Raw genomic sequence first — 19,232 nt, 5'->3', positions numbered from 1 at the left:
CACTGTGTGGCGCTTCATCTTCCACACGGCTGAACGTGCTGCTTCATCTTCATCCTGCTCCCTCTTGTAGATACCCATCTTCATTGCAGAGTGTGGTTGGCTGCAGTGTGCGACCAAGGCTCCAGGTCTGCAATAAAACCTGATCCCCCAAGTCCGACCTTCGCGTTACCTTACACGTGGTGGAGGTGCGCCTTGATTTCCCTGCTGCTTCGTCACCTGCATCCACCTGGAGCTCCGTTCTGGCCGCCGTTTGACACCGACCACCATCGTCATGACTCAAGAGGGCCACTCCGCTATTCCGGCTTCTACCAACTCGACTCCAGCTCCCCTTGCCACTTGGACTGTCAGTAGCCGTCAGCGCGACCCGCAGATGTTCGCCGGTCTCCGCGCCGACGACACTGATGACTGGCTCGACAGCTACGACCGGGTCAGTGCTTTCAACCGGTGGGACGACTCTCTTAAACTAATTAATGTGTCCTTTTATTTGACTGATGTGGCCAAAACGTGATTCCTAAATCATAAATCGACGATTCCGCACTGGGCTACCTTTAAACAAAAGTTACACGCCAGATTTTCTGCGCTCCTACTGTTCGCACGGAGTCTGCCAAGAAGCTAGAAGCCCGACTTCAGCAGTCCAATGAGACCTATACCTCTTATATAGAAGATGTTCTTGCACTTTGTCGGCGCATAAATGACACCATGCCACAGGCCGAGCGGGTTCGGCGCATTCTTAAAGGTATTGGGCCACTCGCCTTTAACGCAACGCCATGGCTGTGCAGAACCCTACCACTATTGACGCCATCATATCGACTTGTCAACGCCTTGATGAACTACAGTCAATACGCCTGCAGCCTGACCCCACTTCCTTTGGTTTCACTGCCAACGCTGACCTCCGTACGCTTATTCGCGGATTAATTCGTGAAGAGCTCTCGGCTCAAGGTAATTTGTGCCGCCCTGCATCTGTACCACATCCTTCAAGTGCCAGGCCTGCGTAGCATTGTCAAAGAAGAGCTAGCCTCAATGACCTCTTCCCCCCCCCCAACACCGGTCGCTCCTACCATCTGTCATGTGCCAATGTACTGCTAGGTCACGTCCTTGCCGCCTGCAGTTGGAGCGCCTACGTCGCCGGCGCCTACCACTGCTCATGTCGCCGCGTTGGCACCACCTGCTGTGGTGACGACATACTACCCCACCTGGCGCCCAGCCCGCCCTGTTTGTTATTACTGCGGGTACCGAGGCCATATTTCCCGTTTCTGTCATCGCAGGCTCCAAAATGAACGCCGCGGCTACGACTCATTTGAAGCAGACTACCCTCCTCGCTTCTCCGGCTCTAACCACCATTCATTCCCTGATTATCCCCGACGCTCATCACCCCCGCCAGAAAGTCCCGCTCCGCCTGGTGGTTACAGGCCTTCAAGACGCCGTTCTCCTTCGCCTTTTCGCCGCTCAACCTCTCCTCTCCGCCAAGCTTCTCTGACGACCCCCCACCTATCGGAAAACTGACCACTGCAGTTTTAGGAGGGAAAACTGCACTCTTCGGCCATCCCAAAAATCCTCCGGAACGTCCCTTGAATATTATTTTAGTTTGGGTTGAAGGTTTATCTGTTGAGGCTTTGGTTGACACGGGCGCCGCTGTTTCTGTGATGCACACTGACTTGTGCTCCCTCTTGCGAAAAGTGAAAACGCCTTACGATGGACCTGAACTGTGTGGAGCTAATGGTGCAATAATTCCTTTTACTAAGTGCGAGTTTTTGTTGACTGTGTCTGCCACCATGTACAATTTGTCGTGATGTCACCATGCGCTTACCCAATTATTTTAGGCTGGGATTTTCTGTCTGCCGCATCAGCCAGCATTTCGTGTCATGACAGGGTCATTTACATGAACGATAGCGATCCGTCTTCTGAACCTCCCGAGCCCCGTCATCACCTGCTTGCCGTTACTGACTCAGTGTTGCCCCCTGGATGCGAACAATTTGTCGCGCTTACTTCTACTGACATCGATAACGGAGATGTGCTAATCGTGCCTTCTGATCGCCATCTAACCCGTGGAATCGCGTTACCACCAAGTCTTGTTCGGTTTGAGCATGGCACAGCGCTTGTCGCTGCTTCGAACACTTCCTCAGAGCCTATTGTGCTGACTAAAGGGACATGTTTTTCTTGTGTCCTCGACATTCACCCGGTGTCCCTCATCACCCTTACTGCCCCCTCTTCCTCACCAGCAGCTTCTTCCAATGCCTCTCTCTGCGTTCTCTTTGGCACCATCAATCCTGACCTTCCTTCGACTCACCGCCAAGCTTTGCAGGAATTACTTCGAAAACACCAAGCCTCCTTTGATGTCACTTCTCCGACCTTGGGCCGACTTCTTCTGCACAGCACCGCATTATTACAAAAGGTACTTCTATTGTTAGCCGCCGCCCTTACAGTGATTTCTTATCAGAACGTAAAATCATAGAAGATAATGTGAATGATGTGCTCCGACGAGACATTATTCAGCCCTCAGCTAGCCCCTGGTCATCTCCGGTCGTCATGGTCAAAAAAAAAAAGGATGGGTCCGTGCGTTTTTGCGTTGATTACCGCGCACTTAACAAAGTCATTTGCAAAGATGTTTACCCTATGCCACGAATTGACGACTCCCTCGACTGTCTTCAGGGCGCGGAATATTTGTCCACTTTGGATTTGCGTTCCGGTTACTGGCAGAATCCGATGTACGAAGCCGACAAAGAAAAAACCGCGTTCGCTACTCCCGATGGGCTTTACGAATTCAATGTCATGCCTTGTGGACTTTGTAATGCCCCCGCTACATTTAAGCGCATGATTGACACTGTTTTTAGAGGACTTAAGTGGAAAACATGCTTGTGCTACCTGGACGACATAGTTATTTTCTCTGCAACTTTTTCTGATCATTTATGCCGTCTTGATCAAGTATTGACGTGCCTGGCATCCGCCGGTCTCCAGCTGAACACAAAAAAGTGTAATTTCGCCAAGAAAGAAATCAAGATCCTGGGCCACCTCGTCAGCCGCGATAGCATTCGACCCGACCCTGACAAGCTTGCTGCAGTTTTGAACTATGCGGACTAAGGATCTACGCAGTTTTCTTTGCCTATCTTCATACTTTCGCCGTTTCATTCGCAATTTCACTACTATTGCTGCACCGCTCCACCACCACCTTACCGACCGTACTACTTTCAATTGGTCCGAAGAATGTGAAAAAGCTTTTCAAACCCTGAAGAATGCCCTCACTTCGGACCCTGTTCTCGCTCACTTCGACGACACTGCTGCCACCATTCTCCACACCGATACCAGCAGCCTTGGTATCGGCGCCGTACTTCTGCAACGTGATACCGCTTCTCGGGAAAAGGTAATTGCGTTTGCCAGTAACACCAACGGAACGCAACTACACCATCACTGAGCAAGAGTGCCTCGCCGTCGTTAGGGCAGTTCAGAAATTCTGCCCCTACCTCTACAGCCGCCACTTCACGATCGTCACCGATCACCACGCTCTGTTGGTTATCAACCCTCAAAAATTTGACTGGACGCCTAGGCCGTTGGATTCTGCGCTTGCAGGAATACCACTTCGATGTCACATACAAATCTGGTCGCAAACATCGAGATGCCGATGCTCTTTCCCGTTACCCGCTCCCAGAATCACCACCTAGTGCTTCTTCGCGCCTTCCTGCGTGCACCTTTGACGTCCCAAAGTCGTCCAGAGCTCCAAACATCACCTGTGCTACTCCTGCCGCTGCTCCAGATCGCTACGCCATTATTTCACACCAGCGTGCAGATCCCTACTGCCTTTCTCTAATCGACCTTCTCACCGGTGCTTCTCACCCTCCTACCGCTAGGATGCGCAGGCAACTCCAAAAGTTAAACTTGACAACGGCGTGCTCTCCCGATATATTTATTGCTCTGAAGGCACCCGTTGTGTCCCCGTTACTCCGAAAGCGCTTCGCACCCATATCCTGGCGGCTTTCCACGATGATGCTACAGCCGGTCACTTAGGCTTTCATAAAACTTACACCGCATGAAAACCCGTTTCTTCTGGCCAGACCTCTCCTCAAGCGGGGCAAAATACGTCGCCTCTTGTTTGCCATGCCAGCGCCGCAGACGGTCGACTTCTCCTCCTGCTGGCCTACTACAGCCGTTACCTTGCCCTGCTACTCCTTTCGCCGTTGTTGGCATAGACTTATACGGGCCACTTCCATTGTCCGCATTGTCTGGATCGTCACCACCGTCGACCACCTAACACGCTACGCTGAGACCGCTGCCCTGCCTAATGGCTCATCACATGAGGTCGCGACCTTCTTTTTGGAATCGCTCGTACTGCGCCATGGGGCCCCTCAAGTGCTTCTCAGCGATCGTGGTCGGACATCTCTGTCGACGATTGTAGCCGAAGTTCTTGAGGCCTCAACCACACATCACAAATTGACCTCCAGCTATCACCCGCAAACCAATGGGTTGACTGAGCGGTTCCACCGCACGCTTTCTGACATGTTGTCTATGTACATCGACCAGGACCACCGAAACTGGGACGTAATACTTCCTTTTGTTACGTTCGCCTACAATACGGCTGTACAGCGGACCACAGGTTACACCCCGTTTTTCCTCGTTTACGGCCGTTCTCCCGCTACCCTTGTTGATGCCTCTTTCCTTTCTACACATGCCAGTTCCTCATCCTCTCTTCCTGACCAGTTCCTTTCCCGAGTGGCCAAATGTCGCCGGCTTGCTCGCGTCAACACGGAAGCTAGCCAGGAAGACCGCAAGTGCCGCTATGATGCAACGCATCGCCAAGTTTCGTTCCGTTCCGGCGACGAGGTGTTACTTTGGACCCCATTACGCACTCCTGGCCTTTGTGACAAGTTCCAGCACCGTTACATTGGTCTTTACACAGTTCTTGAAAAAACCTCTCCGGTCAACTATCGCGTCTCCCTTTGTTTACCCTCCTCCGGACAGTCGTTACCGTGGCACTGAAGTTGTCCACGTTTCACGCATGAAGCCTTTTATTCGGCGCAATCCTGCGGACTAATTGCGGCCAGGCTGGCCGCTTCAACTGCGCGGGTGAAATAGTGTGAGCACTGTGTGGCACTTCATCTTCCACACGGCTGAACGCGCTGCTTCATCTTCATCCTGCTCCCTCTTGTAGATACCCATCGCCATCGCGGAGTGTGGTAGGCTGCAGTGTGTGACCAAAGCTTCAGGTCTGCAATAAAACCTGATCCCCCAAGCCCGACCTTCACGTTATCTTACAATATCTCTAAAATATGCTAGAGTAAGCATTCTTAAAGGTATTTCGCTAGCAGAAGCCAGATAATTAGACTGCTGGGAACCGCAGTATAGTGATGAATAGAAGCGGTCTGTCGCGCAAGTTGTAGCTGCGACGGCTAAGAGCTGAAAGCATGCAAATACCAGGCGGGTATCGTGCACTTTTTTTGCAGCCTTTACAAAGCTTAATTGGTTTATACTGCACTGCCCGAGAGAGTCAGAGCAGCTAGGGTTTCTTGCGGTGTACCGCAGTTGCCTGCAAGCACGGCCAGTACACCATGCTTTAGTTGCTTAGCTAAAATTGTGACATACGATTATAACAGTGTGTTGTGCTATTCCTCCAAAAGATCTAGATTTACTTACCAGTGCTTCAATACCTTAGAAGTGTGCACAATCTTCGCTATTTTAAGCTACATGCTCTTGACAACTCAACTGATTTTGTTCACATATGTGCTAGTTTTTTTTTTTTCTAAAAACTATAGGAGATAGAATGCCATAGAACTGTATCATGGTTAACATTATACTTTCAATCGATGAAAACATTAGGAGGATTATCAAATAAATCATCTTTCTCAAACATTTGATTTTTACTACAATTGTATTACGAAAATGCAACTGCATGACGTATATGAGCTACATTTTTAGCACTGCTGTATTCATTCTGCATGCATCATACCCCAACATGTATGTAGCCAAGACTTTACGGCCAAAAACCTCCACTAATGCTTGTTGAGGGCCTGGGTCGGCTAGTGACGTAGCTGTTCCGGCAGTCAGAGACATATCCACTTGCCGAGGCTGCAGTGCGAGCGAGAAAACCCCACTCATAAACAAAATTAACCAAGCATAGTATGTGGGACATTTTACACCATTCACGCATAACTGTGGAAGCTCTCCATGTTTGAAATTACCATGCTTGATTCCCCACTACTGATTGCTGCATTATGTCGGTCAAAAAAGGAAAGTACTAAAACAAAAGCTTTGTTTTAATGGCATCTCTTGAGACCTCCAGAAGCTTCAGAATACGAAACCATTGTTTCTTCCAATCAAAGCTGGGAAGAGCCTGTAACTATTTTGCTGCTATCTACTTTGTGCTTGGGGTCTGGTTAGACAGAAAAACTAGATTGTGTACATTCAGATGTTTCCAGTTGGCACATAGGCTGTTAATGCATACATACTAAAATGTGGGAATGTATAGCTTCTGCATTATATGCAATGTATTCAAGGTAAAGGAGTCAAGTACGAAAAGCCAGGCATAAAGTCATCTTGTGTTTCTTCATAATGAAAACATCAATTGAAAGCAAGGTATACCAATTGCTTAGCAGAGCTTTGCTACGGGCACCAGAGTAGCAGTCAGGCACAACAAAATAGCCAAAGATAGAAGTGACTATAGTCTTTATAATACAGCCATAAAAGAGCAAAGATTCTTGGAAATAGCAAACCGTTCTCATAATGTAATCACCTCATATTACTTTCACCTGCAGAACTTTTGCAGCACATTTCTTACAGCATGTGATTAATGACCTACAAGCAAGGCTGAAAGTGAGGAATAGTATGAACTGAGTGCACTGTGAAGTAAAATGCATTTTGAATTGTTTTACGTTATATGCACTGTTATTTAATTTTGTCAAAAGGGGATTCATAACTTTAGTCAGTTGCTTCAGCGCACTTTTGTGTGCCTTGCTTTTTAATGCTACACTTGTAGTAACCTTTGTGTGTGGTGTTGATGTGAAAATTACTTCACGGTCTCTTTATGTGCGTCCAAAAGAAGGTTTATTATTTTGGTAACTGCACCTATCTCCTGACACAGAAGTATTGGCTATACACTGATTATACTCTCGTTACTTCCAAATGTTTGTTTTCACTATTCTTTGTTACATTTCATACATCAAAAATCATTATTAGTGCATGCCTCCATATCTTCAGGAAATTATATGGTAACTTTTCTCGCATGGAAAGTGGATTAGTAAGTTTTGTTGCAAAAACAAACTTGACAAAATGTTTTGTGCAGCAAGGCATGAAGCAGTCGCAGGTGGTAGTTTTACCTGTATCAAGAGTGTTCTTTCTATTTTTTATTTTTTTGACAACAACCTGTTTGGGGCTCAACAAGAGCACTGCAGAATCAACCTCGTTATTATTTTTGTGTCGTCTTAGGTGCAGTAGCTTGAATTTGAGTTTTACTTGGGTGCCTTGTGCTGTCCGCAGTGCATAACACATCAGTACCGCTCAGGTAAAGTAACTTGATGAATAGGGGCCTAGTTTGTTTTAGTCTGGTTTTCAGATCTTTGAGTCTGGCAGCAAATTTTCCATCTATCTGAAGTCAAATTGCAGGGAATGAAGCTATGTTTCCAAAATACTCTGTATAAGTGTAAATCATTACAAAATTGAAATCCTAAAATTGTTACCAGTGTGCACTTAGTGGCGCTGGCTGTTTTGTTTCACTCTTTCTGTTAATGTCTGTTTCAGCTTAGGGAAATTGTCCGTAACTGTACTGTGCAAGACTCAGAGAAAAGGTCATCAGCTGCTGAAGTTCATGCTATGCTGAGCAAGCTGTTGTGAACAAGAGCTGAAGCACTGTTGGAAGTCTGGCCTGTGAAGATTTGCCCAGTGTGCTTTGCAGTAAGCAGTACCACACAGGGAAGTATACTTGCACAATGCTACAAGTCATGATTGGGACATTTACATTACTTCTGTAGTTTCACTAGACAAACTGAGTGCACCGAAATCAAAGAATATGTTCGAAGTGCTTTGTTGTACATACGTTTTTAGTTTGCTATGAGTTGTATAAATGTATTTTATTGACAAGCTGTGTAATAAAGATAGCATTTGACACTGTATCTGTGTGTTCTCTGTGCATGTCTGAAGAAGTGCTTCATTATAGTTGAGACTTCGTTGTGCTTCACGGCCCTATGATCTCACTTTATTAGGCACCATTGCACATTACTTGCCTATATATGGATAGGGCCACTAAAGCAGTGGCAACAGATTTTGCGGTGTGCCAGTAGTTCCGACCGAGCCATCTCAAGTACACGCCCCACATCGGTAAGGTGCATGGAGCTGCTTTGCAAACGAGGATCTGAATTTAGCGCATTTACCCGCCTCACTGGGTGATCGCATTGCTAGACTATGTAGAGTACGTGAGATCAGGGTTCTGGCAATGTTTGGAGCGTGTTGCACTGGCTGGAATCAAACTACAAGCATAGAATAGGCTACTGGACGTTAGCTTACTCTGCTACAAGACCATTAGCATGCAGTTCGGTTTGGCGCTAGTCATTCGGGCTGCACTGAAGCGAGGAAGGTAGGATGGGGTGCCGCTTTATAGCCTTTTTTTTCACCTGCGATTTTATTCCATGAGACTGCACCGTCACACATAATTGCTTAGAGCTGTGCACGCAGCGCGATGCCGTCCCTCCAGCTCCGCATACTTGCCATCCATTGTAACTCGTGAAGTGTTAGCCCGCTAAACAATATCCCCCAGGTTTACACGGATTCGCCTAGGCCGGGCCCCTTCTCAAGATCGTCCCACACAAGGGCAGACTTTCACACCAGAGACTACTCTTGTATGTAGCCATTTCAGTTGGGTTATCCTGGAGTCTACGGCAGTGTCGATAACCCTCCTAGGAGGTGTGGCATACTAGTCGTCTACCGCCACCGTATTGTTCATCTGTGGGTGCAGTGACTGGCATGTTCGGATAGGCGAGTTCGCAACACCCATAGTCAACCTGCATGATGTGCACCCCTGCCAGGCATCGCAGCGTCTTCGATTTGGAAATTCCTTTCAAGCCGCGCTCCAAGCGAGAGCCCAGTTTCAATTTTTTATTAAGCATCTTGGTTTTGATGGTGGCCGTGGAAATCGAGACCTGCTGCCTACGTACAGGATCTTCATTCCCCACCACCCCATGACGCACCAAGGGTGTAAGCACCAGTTCTGCTTCCGCTTGTCTCCACACTCAGCCTACACCCGCAGGCTTCAGCGTTTCCCGAGTGCAGCCCTGGTTTCCAGTGATGCATGAGCTAGACTCCACTTTCCCAGATCATATGCTCGAAATCCCCCCCCCCCCCCCCCCGACCTCGTGCGACCAGGCAATGCCTTCTCGTGCTCAGTGTCTACAGCCCACCCCGAGAAAGCAAGGTCGTCTTCGGGACACTTTTCCTTTGAGTACAGCAGATAGTGCAAGCGCAGCCTCACCTCGGAGACATTCCCGGAGACCAACGCTCCACATCAAGCATGGAGCTACCACTACAATACGCTGGAAGGCCAACTGCTTTGGGATGATTGGCACACGCTTCATCTGAACCCTATAACGAACGTCACCTAACCCACTTGGAAAGGAACGGAAGTCTCCCAAGACTCAAACCCAGATCGCCTTTATGGGACCTGAGGTCACAGCCGATGTTGCCAGAACAAACTCAGTTTCACAGTTCCCCTACCACCCAGTGGAGAAATGTGTCCCAAGTGGCCGTCGCGAGAACTTGCGGCGCTGCAGTCAACTCTTGCCGGGCGCGTCGTCTGCAACATGCGGCGCAGAAGTGTGGAGCGGCCAGCACACATGTAGCGTTTGTGTGCTGCCGTTGCACTGTGCATAGCTGCAGTACAATTATAACTACTTTACAACAGCTTTGGCTTCGAAGTGACACATCACCTTGGATAACGCATTTGTGTTATGCGAAATTTGCTTGTTAATGCTGTGAAACAAGTGTGAGCGCCGTCGGCTTGCTGACAAGCACTGTTTCTTGCTTTACTCCCTGGCCTATGTTTTGTAGTGTGTTCTTTCAGGGCATAGTTTCTGTCGTGCAAACAAATTTGTCAAATTTTCAGTGCATAGGAGCACTCTAACCTTAGAAGGTAACGCAGTGGGTGTCACGTTTACTACTGCACTGTGCAGATTGCCTCCATTACATGCAGAAATCTACCAGCCTGGGCAGCCTGTTCATGCAGTGCATGAAGTCTGGCTACTAATGTCAAAAGATAGTGAACACAGGTTACGAATAAACGGCCTCCGTCGTCGCCTAATCAAGCGCTTTTCTTAATGTCTCACTTTCGAGGTATGGCGTGGAACATATATAGTTGTGGATCGGCACTCGCACTCCTGTATATAGCAGTGTAAAAAAAATTTCTTTGTCGTCTAAAACGTCAGATGTGAAGAGTTATTTAATGAGTTTACTTAGAGGATTAAGTGAGAATGGGTATGTGCACTGCGAAAGGAAATGACTGAACAAGTGCATGAGTCTATTAAAAAAAGCTTATGCAAGTAATCAAGTTGCACCCTTGAGATTCCCCTCCCCCTTTACACACAGCCACAGAGAAAAGAAAAACGATAATTTTACTGCTTGTAGGGGAAGTTAATGTAATTTCCAACTGCACTGGACTGCAGTTTTAAAACACGATATTCAAGATATCTACAGTGCTAGAAAGAGTGTTAGAATTTAATTACATGAACCTAAGGTATTTAGTGCAACAAGAAAAAATGTGCAAAAATGCAATATTGTCAACAACACTAATGTCAAATGCTAATGAAATGCAGCAAACAACCAGAACTTAATTTTATCAGCATAAACATTGCAAGGTTACTAGCAATGCAGAGGAACATACTTCTTTTGAGAAATATTTGAGTGGACAGCATAACCTTTTTTTTTCCAGTGGGAAATGAGCGTTAGTGTTCCTAACTTCCCCTGTTCATTTTTTTTTTGCTTGTGATTTTGTATTGCTTCAACAGCAAAAACCATATTTGCAGTGAATGCACTTCAATGCGTGAATTAAGGAGCTCATATGCTTGTACCAGCCGTTGCAAGTCTGGAAGGCCTAGACTGTAGATGCTGATCTAGATCCTCTTCTGAGCTATTTAGATGCTTATGTTTTAACGAGAAACAATTGAACCGTGAAGAAGCGAGAAGCTACACTCCAATCTCTCCTAATTACCGAAAACATCGGCCGAGAGTCATCTCTTCAACCAAATAAAGGTTTTGTTCATTCTTTTTTTTTATTTTTCTTCGTCAGCTCCCGCAGCTCGCAACATGCATTTTCTATGCCGCCTGCTAAGTCATTGAAATCCGTTTGTGCAGCTCAGGTGTCCGATTTATGTACACTGATAGGCTCTTGGAATCTTGCAAGTTCTCTTCTGACATTGCTGTCAAAACACACGGGGCAGAGCGATTATTGGGATTCTTCCTCTTCCGTATACAATGCCTTTTGCGTTCGAAATATGTGCCAGCACGAAAATAAAGAGCCTTGCTACACAAATTATTATGAGAGTATATGTAGTTCTTTTTCTAAATGCACATCAGAAATTGTTCACTTCGAAGTAAGTTACCTCTTATGTGCATAGCTTGTGCCCACCTTTTAATCTCGAGTACGTCTATCCCTGATGGCAGGAATACCAACAGCATCCTTTTTGTTGCATTTAATAAAGCGCCACACTTCTTTTGGGTTCGTCTTTAGTTTGTCTGCCAACGAGGATAGGTACAAGCGCTTTTCTGCCTTTAATTCGCTACTAAGGTTAGCAGTCAGGATTTTCAGTCGTGCATACACAGATGGGTTTTCCTTTTTACAAAACCTTTTATAAACCTGAGCTTTCTTTCTAATTGATGCACGTAATCTTTTATTGATCCATGGTTTATCCGCTCGCTTATTAGATGACATCAGCTTTCCGGGAATAAACTGATCAATGAGAGACAACAGCTTATTTTTTTAAGTTTGTCCACAGTTCGTTTACATCACAGGAAATGGAGCTATCTAAGAAAACCGTAAAAAATTAATCAAGTTCCCTAATTATAGCATCATAGTTACCTTTTTCATACATATAAACCTTTCTACGGCATTGCCTCGGCACTTCTACTCATTTGCATATGACTGTTGCTGTTACCACTTCATGGTCACTAATTCCAGGTATGGCTACTACGTTTTTTACAAGATCACTTTGATTAGAAAAGAGCAAATCTAAGGTATTGCCACTGTTCGATCCAACACGCGTAGGAAAGTCCACAAATTGATGCAGCCCATAAACACACAATTTCATACAGTGCGCAATGATGTGCAGAACGACTCCCTTCAGGATAACGGTCCTTCTATGTGATATCTGGCAAGTTAAAGTCGCCCCCTAACAGGATGAGTTCAGAAGCTAGAGCGGATAGCGAGCGGAAGAGGCTAAGTAACGGTTCTTTACTAGTGGAAGTAGGCGGCCTGTAAAACGATTCCACGGTAAGACTGTTTCCAGCAGAAAGGATTAATTTGCACCAAACAGATTCTGAACGGTCATTACCACAGTCCAAAGGCACACTCTGAATTCGGCTATGCACGAGAACAAAGACGCCCCCACCATGTGCATTACGGTCCTTGCGATAAGCTGTGTACTCGAACGGGAAAACTTCAGCGCTTGAAATATCAGAGTAGAGCCAAGACTCCATACCAATGACGTCAGTCTGCGAAATGTGAACTATGCCAGAGAATTTCACAATCTTTTTCTTTATACTTATGACGGAAAGTTGATCATGAGTAGCTGAGCAATGTCTTTCAGCGGCATGGCTTGGTTGCTATTGCACAAGTTCCCGAATTGAACCAGTAGTGCCGTCGTACACATAGGTCATACACATAGGTTTTTCCCTGCATTGTTAATCTGTCGAGTTTAAGAGTGTATTTGAAATCGTGCTCCTTTGCATAGCTAATTAGCCTACTCCTTGCTTGGCGGATATTCTTAGAAAACTCTTCACTTAAAGAAAAGCCAGTGTCCATAAATTTTGAAGCAGCAGACAATATGCGTTGCTTGTCCTTAAAGGGACTAGATTTTACAATTATTGGCCTTCTCTTTTCACTGGATCCTTTGCCAATTCTATGGGCTCTTTCTATTGAAGCGGGGCTAATGGTTATGCCGAGATGTTCTTTGCAGATATTGAGAACTTTCATCTCGGATTCATCCCAAGTTTCTTTAGCAGTGTCAGCGATACCATAAAATAGTAAGTTGTTTCTTCGAGAACGGTCCTCCAGTTCGCCTTGATTAAGAAGTACATTACGCATTGCAACTGCTAATTGGTTACTCTGCAACTCTAATTCTTTAACCCCAGTTGTTGGTATCGAAGGTAAGGATTCTATTAGACTATCAACTTTCGAAGTGAGTTGCTGAATTTTATCCTCCATCACATCTTATTTCATTTTCACGGACTGAAGTTCCTTAAGAATAGTTTCGTTCTGTTCTAGTATTTTTGTTAGACAACTCAATGCCTCAGCAAGCTCCTGAGTCAAGTGTGCCCTAAATGCTAATTGCTACCTAGTCTTTACTAGTGCATATAGCTACACGAAATGCCGATTTATGTCTTGGAGCTGTGTGACGAATGTAAGCTAGAGATTCAGTCCCGCAAAGTCATACCAACTGCTTAAAAGAGCTGATTGGTCTTATGGGTGGCTTGTAGTCTTTCACTTTTGAAGGTCATGTTGCTTCAGTAATCAAGTGTATCACTTCAAAGAGGGCATCACCAAAAATTTTTATTGCTACTTCATGTGCAAGCCAGGCCAAATACTCGTTTTCTAATGCACATTCACAGGGTGCCTGTATTTTTGCCAAAACATATTCTTGACTAGAAGATAACAATTCTACTGGATCTGCTGTATAGACAAATACTGAATTTGCAAAAATTGCATTTAAGAAGAAAAGGCTTCTTAATTGAGAAGACTGTTCATCGGTCAAGTTGTTTCTAGAAACTGCATATATCCTGGCCACAAAAATAACCATCTATGGCAAACTATGAAAATTGGAAATGCCTTGAAGGACAATGCTTCAAAGGGCAGTGCAATTACCATGGTCATTTAATTTACCGAGGGAAATAAGAGGAAGTTTATTTGTGGGAAATAATTACTGGAATAAAAATGCAGCTGCTTTGATTTTTTGTGCTCTTTGCCCAGTCCATTACTTGAAATGACTTCTACTTTGCTGCATTCAGCTTTCAAACAGCAGGTTATAACAGTAATTTTTCCTTGAAGTTATGTGCTGTATCTTGTGTTTTGCTTCTTTTTTTTTTAAATGACCTAATGAAGCACTCAACATTTACACTGTTCCAGTATTAATGTTTTGATTGCGTGGCTTCATGCTGGTTTTTTTTTTTTCCTCGCTGCAGGTCATTCCCTCAGGCGTGTCAGCAGATGGTCATCTTGGTTTCCCGTGCCCGTTCAAGAGTACTGGTTAGGTTCGGTGACTGTGGAGTTCTTTCCACGGGTAACTGTAGTGAGCCCAAGTGCAGTAAATAACATATTTTAATGCAGTAGCATCGAAGGCCCTGTTAACAGAAAATCTGGTATCGCCATTGTTAGTTAAAAACCATGGGCACGGCTCTGGCTTGTGGTAGTTGGCCAGTGACATGGTCGTACACTGATTGGTTGTTGGATTGTGTGATGTTATGAGGCGATATGACACGGCTGAATTGGCTGGTGTTACCAACTCACGCTTTTGCCTTTGAGTTCGGAGGGCGAGACTGAACTCCAGCTTTCCAAGTTTCTTTGATCACAAGTTAGACACGCGCCCCCCTTAGACCACACTGGAATTCTCGTATGGCTTATTTAAAATGGGGACTTACGTTTGCGTCGGGTGGCCTGTCAAATGATGGCATACCTTCCAACCCTTCCGGTTTGCACAGAAGACTTTCAATGTTTGACTAAGCTTTCCGATAACACGATTATTGCTTTAAATCTTCCGACAAGTGGTTTCTCTCTGCGTAAGAAGGCTGCGTCGGTTTGGACTCGTGGCGACGTTCTTGTAGGCAGTAAATTCAGTGGCGGCTAGCAGCGGTGCACAGCTGCAATAATTGTAAAAGTTAGCTGGCCTCGCCTTCGATCTCGACTAAAGGGCGACTTCTTAGCGCACTTGGCGGGGAAGGGTTATTTCTGCAGCTTTGCCCAAACATGATGCCATCTGATTCTCCTATATTGCGCTCGGCCGCGTGTCTCATGATACTGAGCTGCGCTATGCCCGTCGATGGCATGATAGCTCTTCTTTCGGAACCATCACGACCAACAACAGTCGTGGGTAGAATTGCATGTGAAGGGGCTAATAATGGTTTCACATTAAACTAAAACGATGCGCCGATGACACCGAAAGAAAACGGCAATGGCGCCTCGCTGATCAGTTTGCGTCGACCAGCTGCGGAGGTGTAGCGAGATCATTCGGCGATGGTGTGCAGATGTCTCTAGGACTCACCTTTCGTGCATGCTGATGCTGCTTGTGTTTTGATTAGCACTCATTGGACACTGCGTCCTGAACCCCACCTTAGCGCAAAAATCTTATTTTTGATCTCGCCAAGTTGGCAGATATGCGATATTGATTAGGCAAGTAGCAGAGTGAATGGACGCGAACGAATAAGAAAAGCTGGCAAATGAGAGCCATTTAATGCTGTCGCATCATACCTTTAAAGGCTGAGCTCGAGTGCCCCCCCCCCCCTTTTTTGGTCAAACGAGTTGAGAGTTGGGGTAACATGAGGCATACAAAAGCAGTAACGTAATAGCTGCGTGTTCATCATTTGCATGATAGCCTCTGATCGACTGCTGAAACTGATGGCTTGGCAGCAAATTGAATTATGCGTTATTTGGCAGAAAGTTCTCAATTCCATGCTTATTTTGTAGTGTCATGAATCATTGAAACAAAAAAGAATGATAGCTTGAAATTTTTTGTACACACTTGCTTAAATTAAAATTAATAACATGAACGCCTATGCAGTGAAACAACCTGTATAGTTAAGGATTTCTAATGTCCCAGCTGAACACCTCTCTTTCACATCTATGGCCTACAACAGATTTGCCTACAAAATGAAGGAATGTCGGCAGCTGTAACTACTTTACAATGAACACACATAATGGAGCTGTGATTGCCGCCCACTGAGCTGTGGTGCATATAGGGACTTGGTTGGGGAATTCAATTTTAGTTTTAAGGTAAAGGTCAATGGCTCCAACCAAGTTCTTGGTTGGTTGGAGTCATTGACCGTTACCTTAAAATTAAAATCTTGACGAGTGACACTAGCACTCCGTGCCACCAGAAAAAGTAAAACTAGGCAAAGCAATCTTTATGCTCTTGCTTGCTGGTGGGAACTGGAAAACTGTGAACAGCAAGTGCGAACATGCCAACGGAGCCGGTGGATGTAGCTGGCCGTTTTTCATCGATCTAGTCTGAAGGTGACAAAACAACACTTTAATGAGCACTTGCCAGCATTTTCCTTCTCCCTGCTTGTACTCTTGTGTTGCTCTTGGATTTCACGATGGAGCATGCCATGAACCGAATATAAGTATCAGCTACAGGTGCACATTCTGTTGGAAGAAGTGCCTAGCTAGAAGAAAATTAACAAATTGTTTCACGAAATAGTTCTTCAGTTGATAGTAAATAAAGCGTTTCTTTTGTAAGACATGCTTATTGTGCTCTATTTCAAGTGATACAGTGCTCTGTGCATGACTTTTACAATGAAGTGATCTGTATTACAAATTATTTTTGAGGTCGAAACCACTTCATTACAAAAGACATTTGATTGCGCTAGCATTGCATTTACCCGAATGCATGACTACAGACATTTTCAGTTTTGGCTGCTTTTAATGACATATAAATATCTCTGCACTTTCATAAAGCTTTCAGCAAGATTTCAATAAAGCGACGTCCTGGCACGGTTGCTCCATGGTTAAAGTGCTCGACTGCTGAACCAGAGGACCCAGAATTGAATCCTGGCTGCTGCAGCCACTTTTCGATGGTGGCAAAAAAGCAAGGTGCCCCTGTACCGTGTGATTTCAGTGTACGGAAAAGAACCCTAGGTGGCTTAAATTTCCAGAGCCCTCCACTATGCGCCTCTTACAGCCGGAGTCATTTTGGGTCATTAAGCCCCATAACTGACTAACCAGTAAAGTGATACTCATCCTGCTTGTGAATCTGTATATTTAAGAATGGTGGAACCATTCAGTTTAGACTTGAGCAGCTACTTGCATTGTTTGTTGATCTAAAATTGCCCTTTCAATCTGCGTAGCTGGAACATGCTATTTGAAAAGGTGATTGTAGTGAGCCTTCTCTTGGCATTCTCTCATGCCTGTATACTTTGTAACTACGTATGCAGATTGGAGCGTGTCATAGTAGGATGCAACTTAAGAAAACAGCAGTTGCTAACAGCTGTGACTGCTGACGCATGTGTGAGCCATGATGATGGTGTTTTGTACAGTGGCGTATGCCATACAACACATGGCACCCAAGTTTTCCTTCTTTTTTTTTTTTTTAAAGAATTAAATTTTGGTGCCTGCTTGGCCCAAATTGTTTAAATTTCATAATATGGCAGCATGGGGCAAGGTAAGCTTTGTGACTCAGTTTAGCATAGCACTCACATCACTGCAGTCGACTCTCTAACATGTTGTGCAGAGCCTTCATGATTCTTAGAAAAAGTGGCCTCAGTCCAGCTGGCATCTCCATTTATCGGAGCCTGTACGAAGTCTGCACCTTTCTATCATTTGTTGTGCATTCAGAATTACGCATTGGTATGTCTTGGTACATCTGCCTAAAAAATGACTCGTGTTCACTAATTTCAAATGGCTTGGAACAATATGAATTGTATTTTTTTTTTTACAGTAGTGCCGACCCCTTTTTGTTATGTTGTGCACTTCATGCATATCATTCCTTAATGACTTGGGCCATTTCATTGAATAAATTCATGTCAATCCGTGCATTTGCTATTTTTGGTACGTACAATACTTGTGCACAGCCGGTCTCGAGGGAGAGCGGACTCTCCTTCCTGTGGTCTTCTCAATCACCGCAAAAGCAATGGGAGTGGTTCACTTTTAATGACGCTCTCCACCTGTTGCAGTACCAGTGGGTAATTTTTGCCTGGTTTTGCACTGTCATCCACTGATTTTGTAGAATGCAAAACACTGAAATAAAAGAAAGCATAGCATAGTTCCTTTAGCTGCACGTCTCCAGTGTATTCTACATGTGAATGAAGTCTTTATAACAAGATCTGCCAGTTAGAATCATCAAAAAGACGAATCATTCTTCAAAAATATGATGTGCATATATGCCAGATACTGCTTTCTTAAATGCAGAAGAGATGGTGTATTAATCTATTCATTGCAAATATTCATACTGGGTTGAGAAGTTAATGTGCACTACATTGTGCAGAAGGTGGATGCCTTGACGATATCGTTTCCATTGAGATGTGGCCGCCGAAGCTTTTTAAGTTTGCACTCCTAGATATCGCCCTGTAAAAACATCTAAGACTACGGCCACCAAATTTCGGTTTCATTGACAGTCGTAACTTTATATTCTCTAATATACAATGTCAGAGAGTTACTGAAATATGGTTGCATAATTTGGCAACCAGCTATATGTACATGGCATGGATTTCTGCACACCACAAATTAGAAAAAAAAATTCTCTGTATGGATGCTGCTAGTTGTTCATAAGAAACACTATGGAAGGCAGGGAAAGATTTATGGGGGATAGGACACCTCAGTTGTCTTTAACGTGCCCGAAGCACACTACTGACACAGCATACCAAAATTGTTTTCATAGAGATCGACGACTGCTGAGCACGCTAGTTGCTATCGCCGCCACCGGTTTCAACCTTTTTGTGTTGCTTTACTACTATATTGTTACGTGGTGGCATGACAAGCGATGGAACGTAGCGACACAACAGAAACAGAACGACATGATCACATGATGAAATATGCTTTAATGGCCAGCGGGCCTGGCACGAGCGCTCTGCCCCGCGCCATTGCCCGCTTCATCATCTTCGTAGCATTGCCCGGGGCCGCCGAGCGATCGTCCCAATCGATTGCTAGAAATCCAATGCATGACGTGACGATGAACATAGACACAGGATTGGGACATGAAATACTGGACACCATAATGAATGCAAAGATGGGAAGAATGCTTGCACCGTAGCATCAAGTTCAATCTTCACCATTTACCAAAGGCCACGGCTCATGGATACGCCGAACGGCTTTGGCGGGGGTGCTGTCTTCGCTCGAGTCGTCG

The 19,232-nt window shown here is 45.2% G+C and overlaps 1 protein-coding gene across 2 annotated transcripts in view; it reads left to right on the top strand.

Annotated features, from left to right (window-relative positions):
* Positions 1-17,923, top strand: part of LOC146202782 (uncharacterized) — a 44,720-nt gene extending 26,797 nt beyond the window's left edge. The window contains exon 6 of one of the 2 annotated variants that reach the window (XM_084588333.1): positions 14,362-17,923. In XM_084588333.1, coding sequence (XP_084444459.1) covers positions 14,362-14,430 — 69 coding nt within the window. In that variant the 3' untranslated portion in view covers positions 14,431-17,923. Of the gene's footprint in view, positions 1-7,722; positions 8,094-14,361 lie in introns of those variants that run through there. The other variant, XM_084588332.1, reaches the window with a different exon arrangement.
* Positions 17,924-19,232: the final 1,309 nt, after the last annotated feature.

Source organism: Amblyomma maculatum, chromosome 1 (genome assembly GCF_055883805.1).
Source record: "Amblyomma maculatum isolate TAMU_Amacu chromosome 1, ASM5588380v1, whole genome shotgun sequence".
Classification (NCBI taxonomy): Eukaryota; Metazoa; Arthropoda; class Arachnida; order Ixodida; family Ixodidae; genus Amblyomma; species Amblyomma maculatum.
The sequence above is the reverse complement of the archived record's forward strand: the minus strand, read 5'-3'. Positions and strand labels throughout refer to the sequence as shown.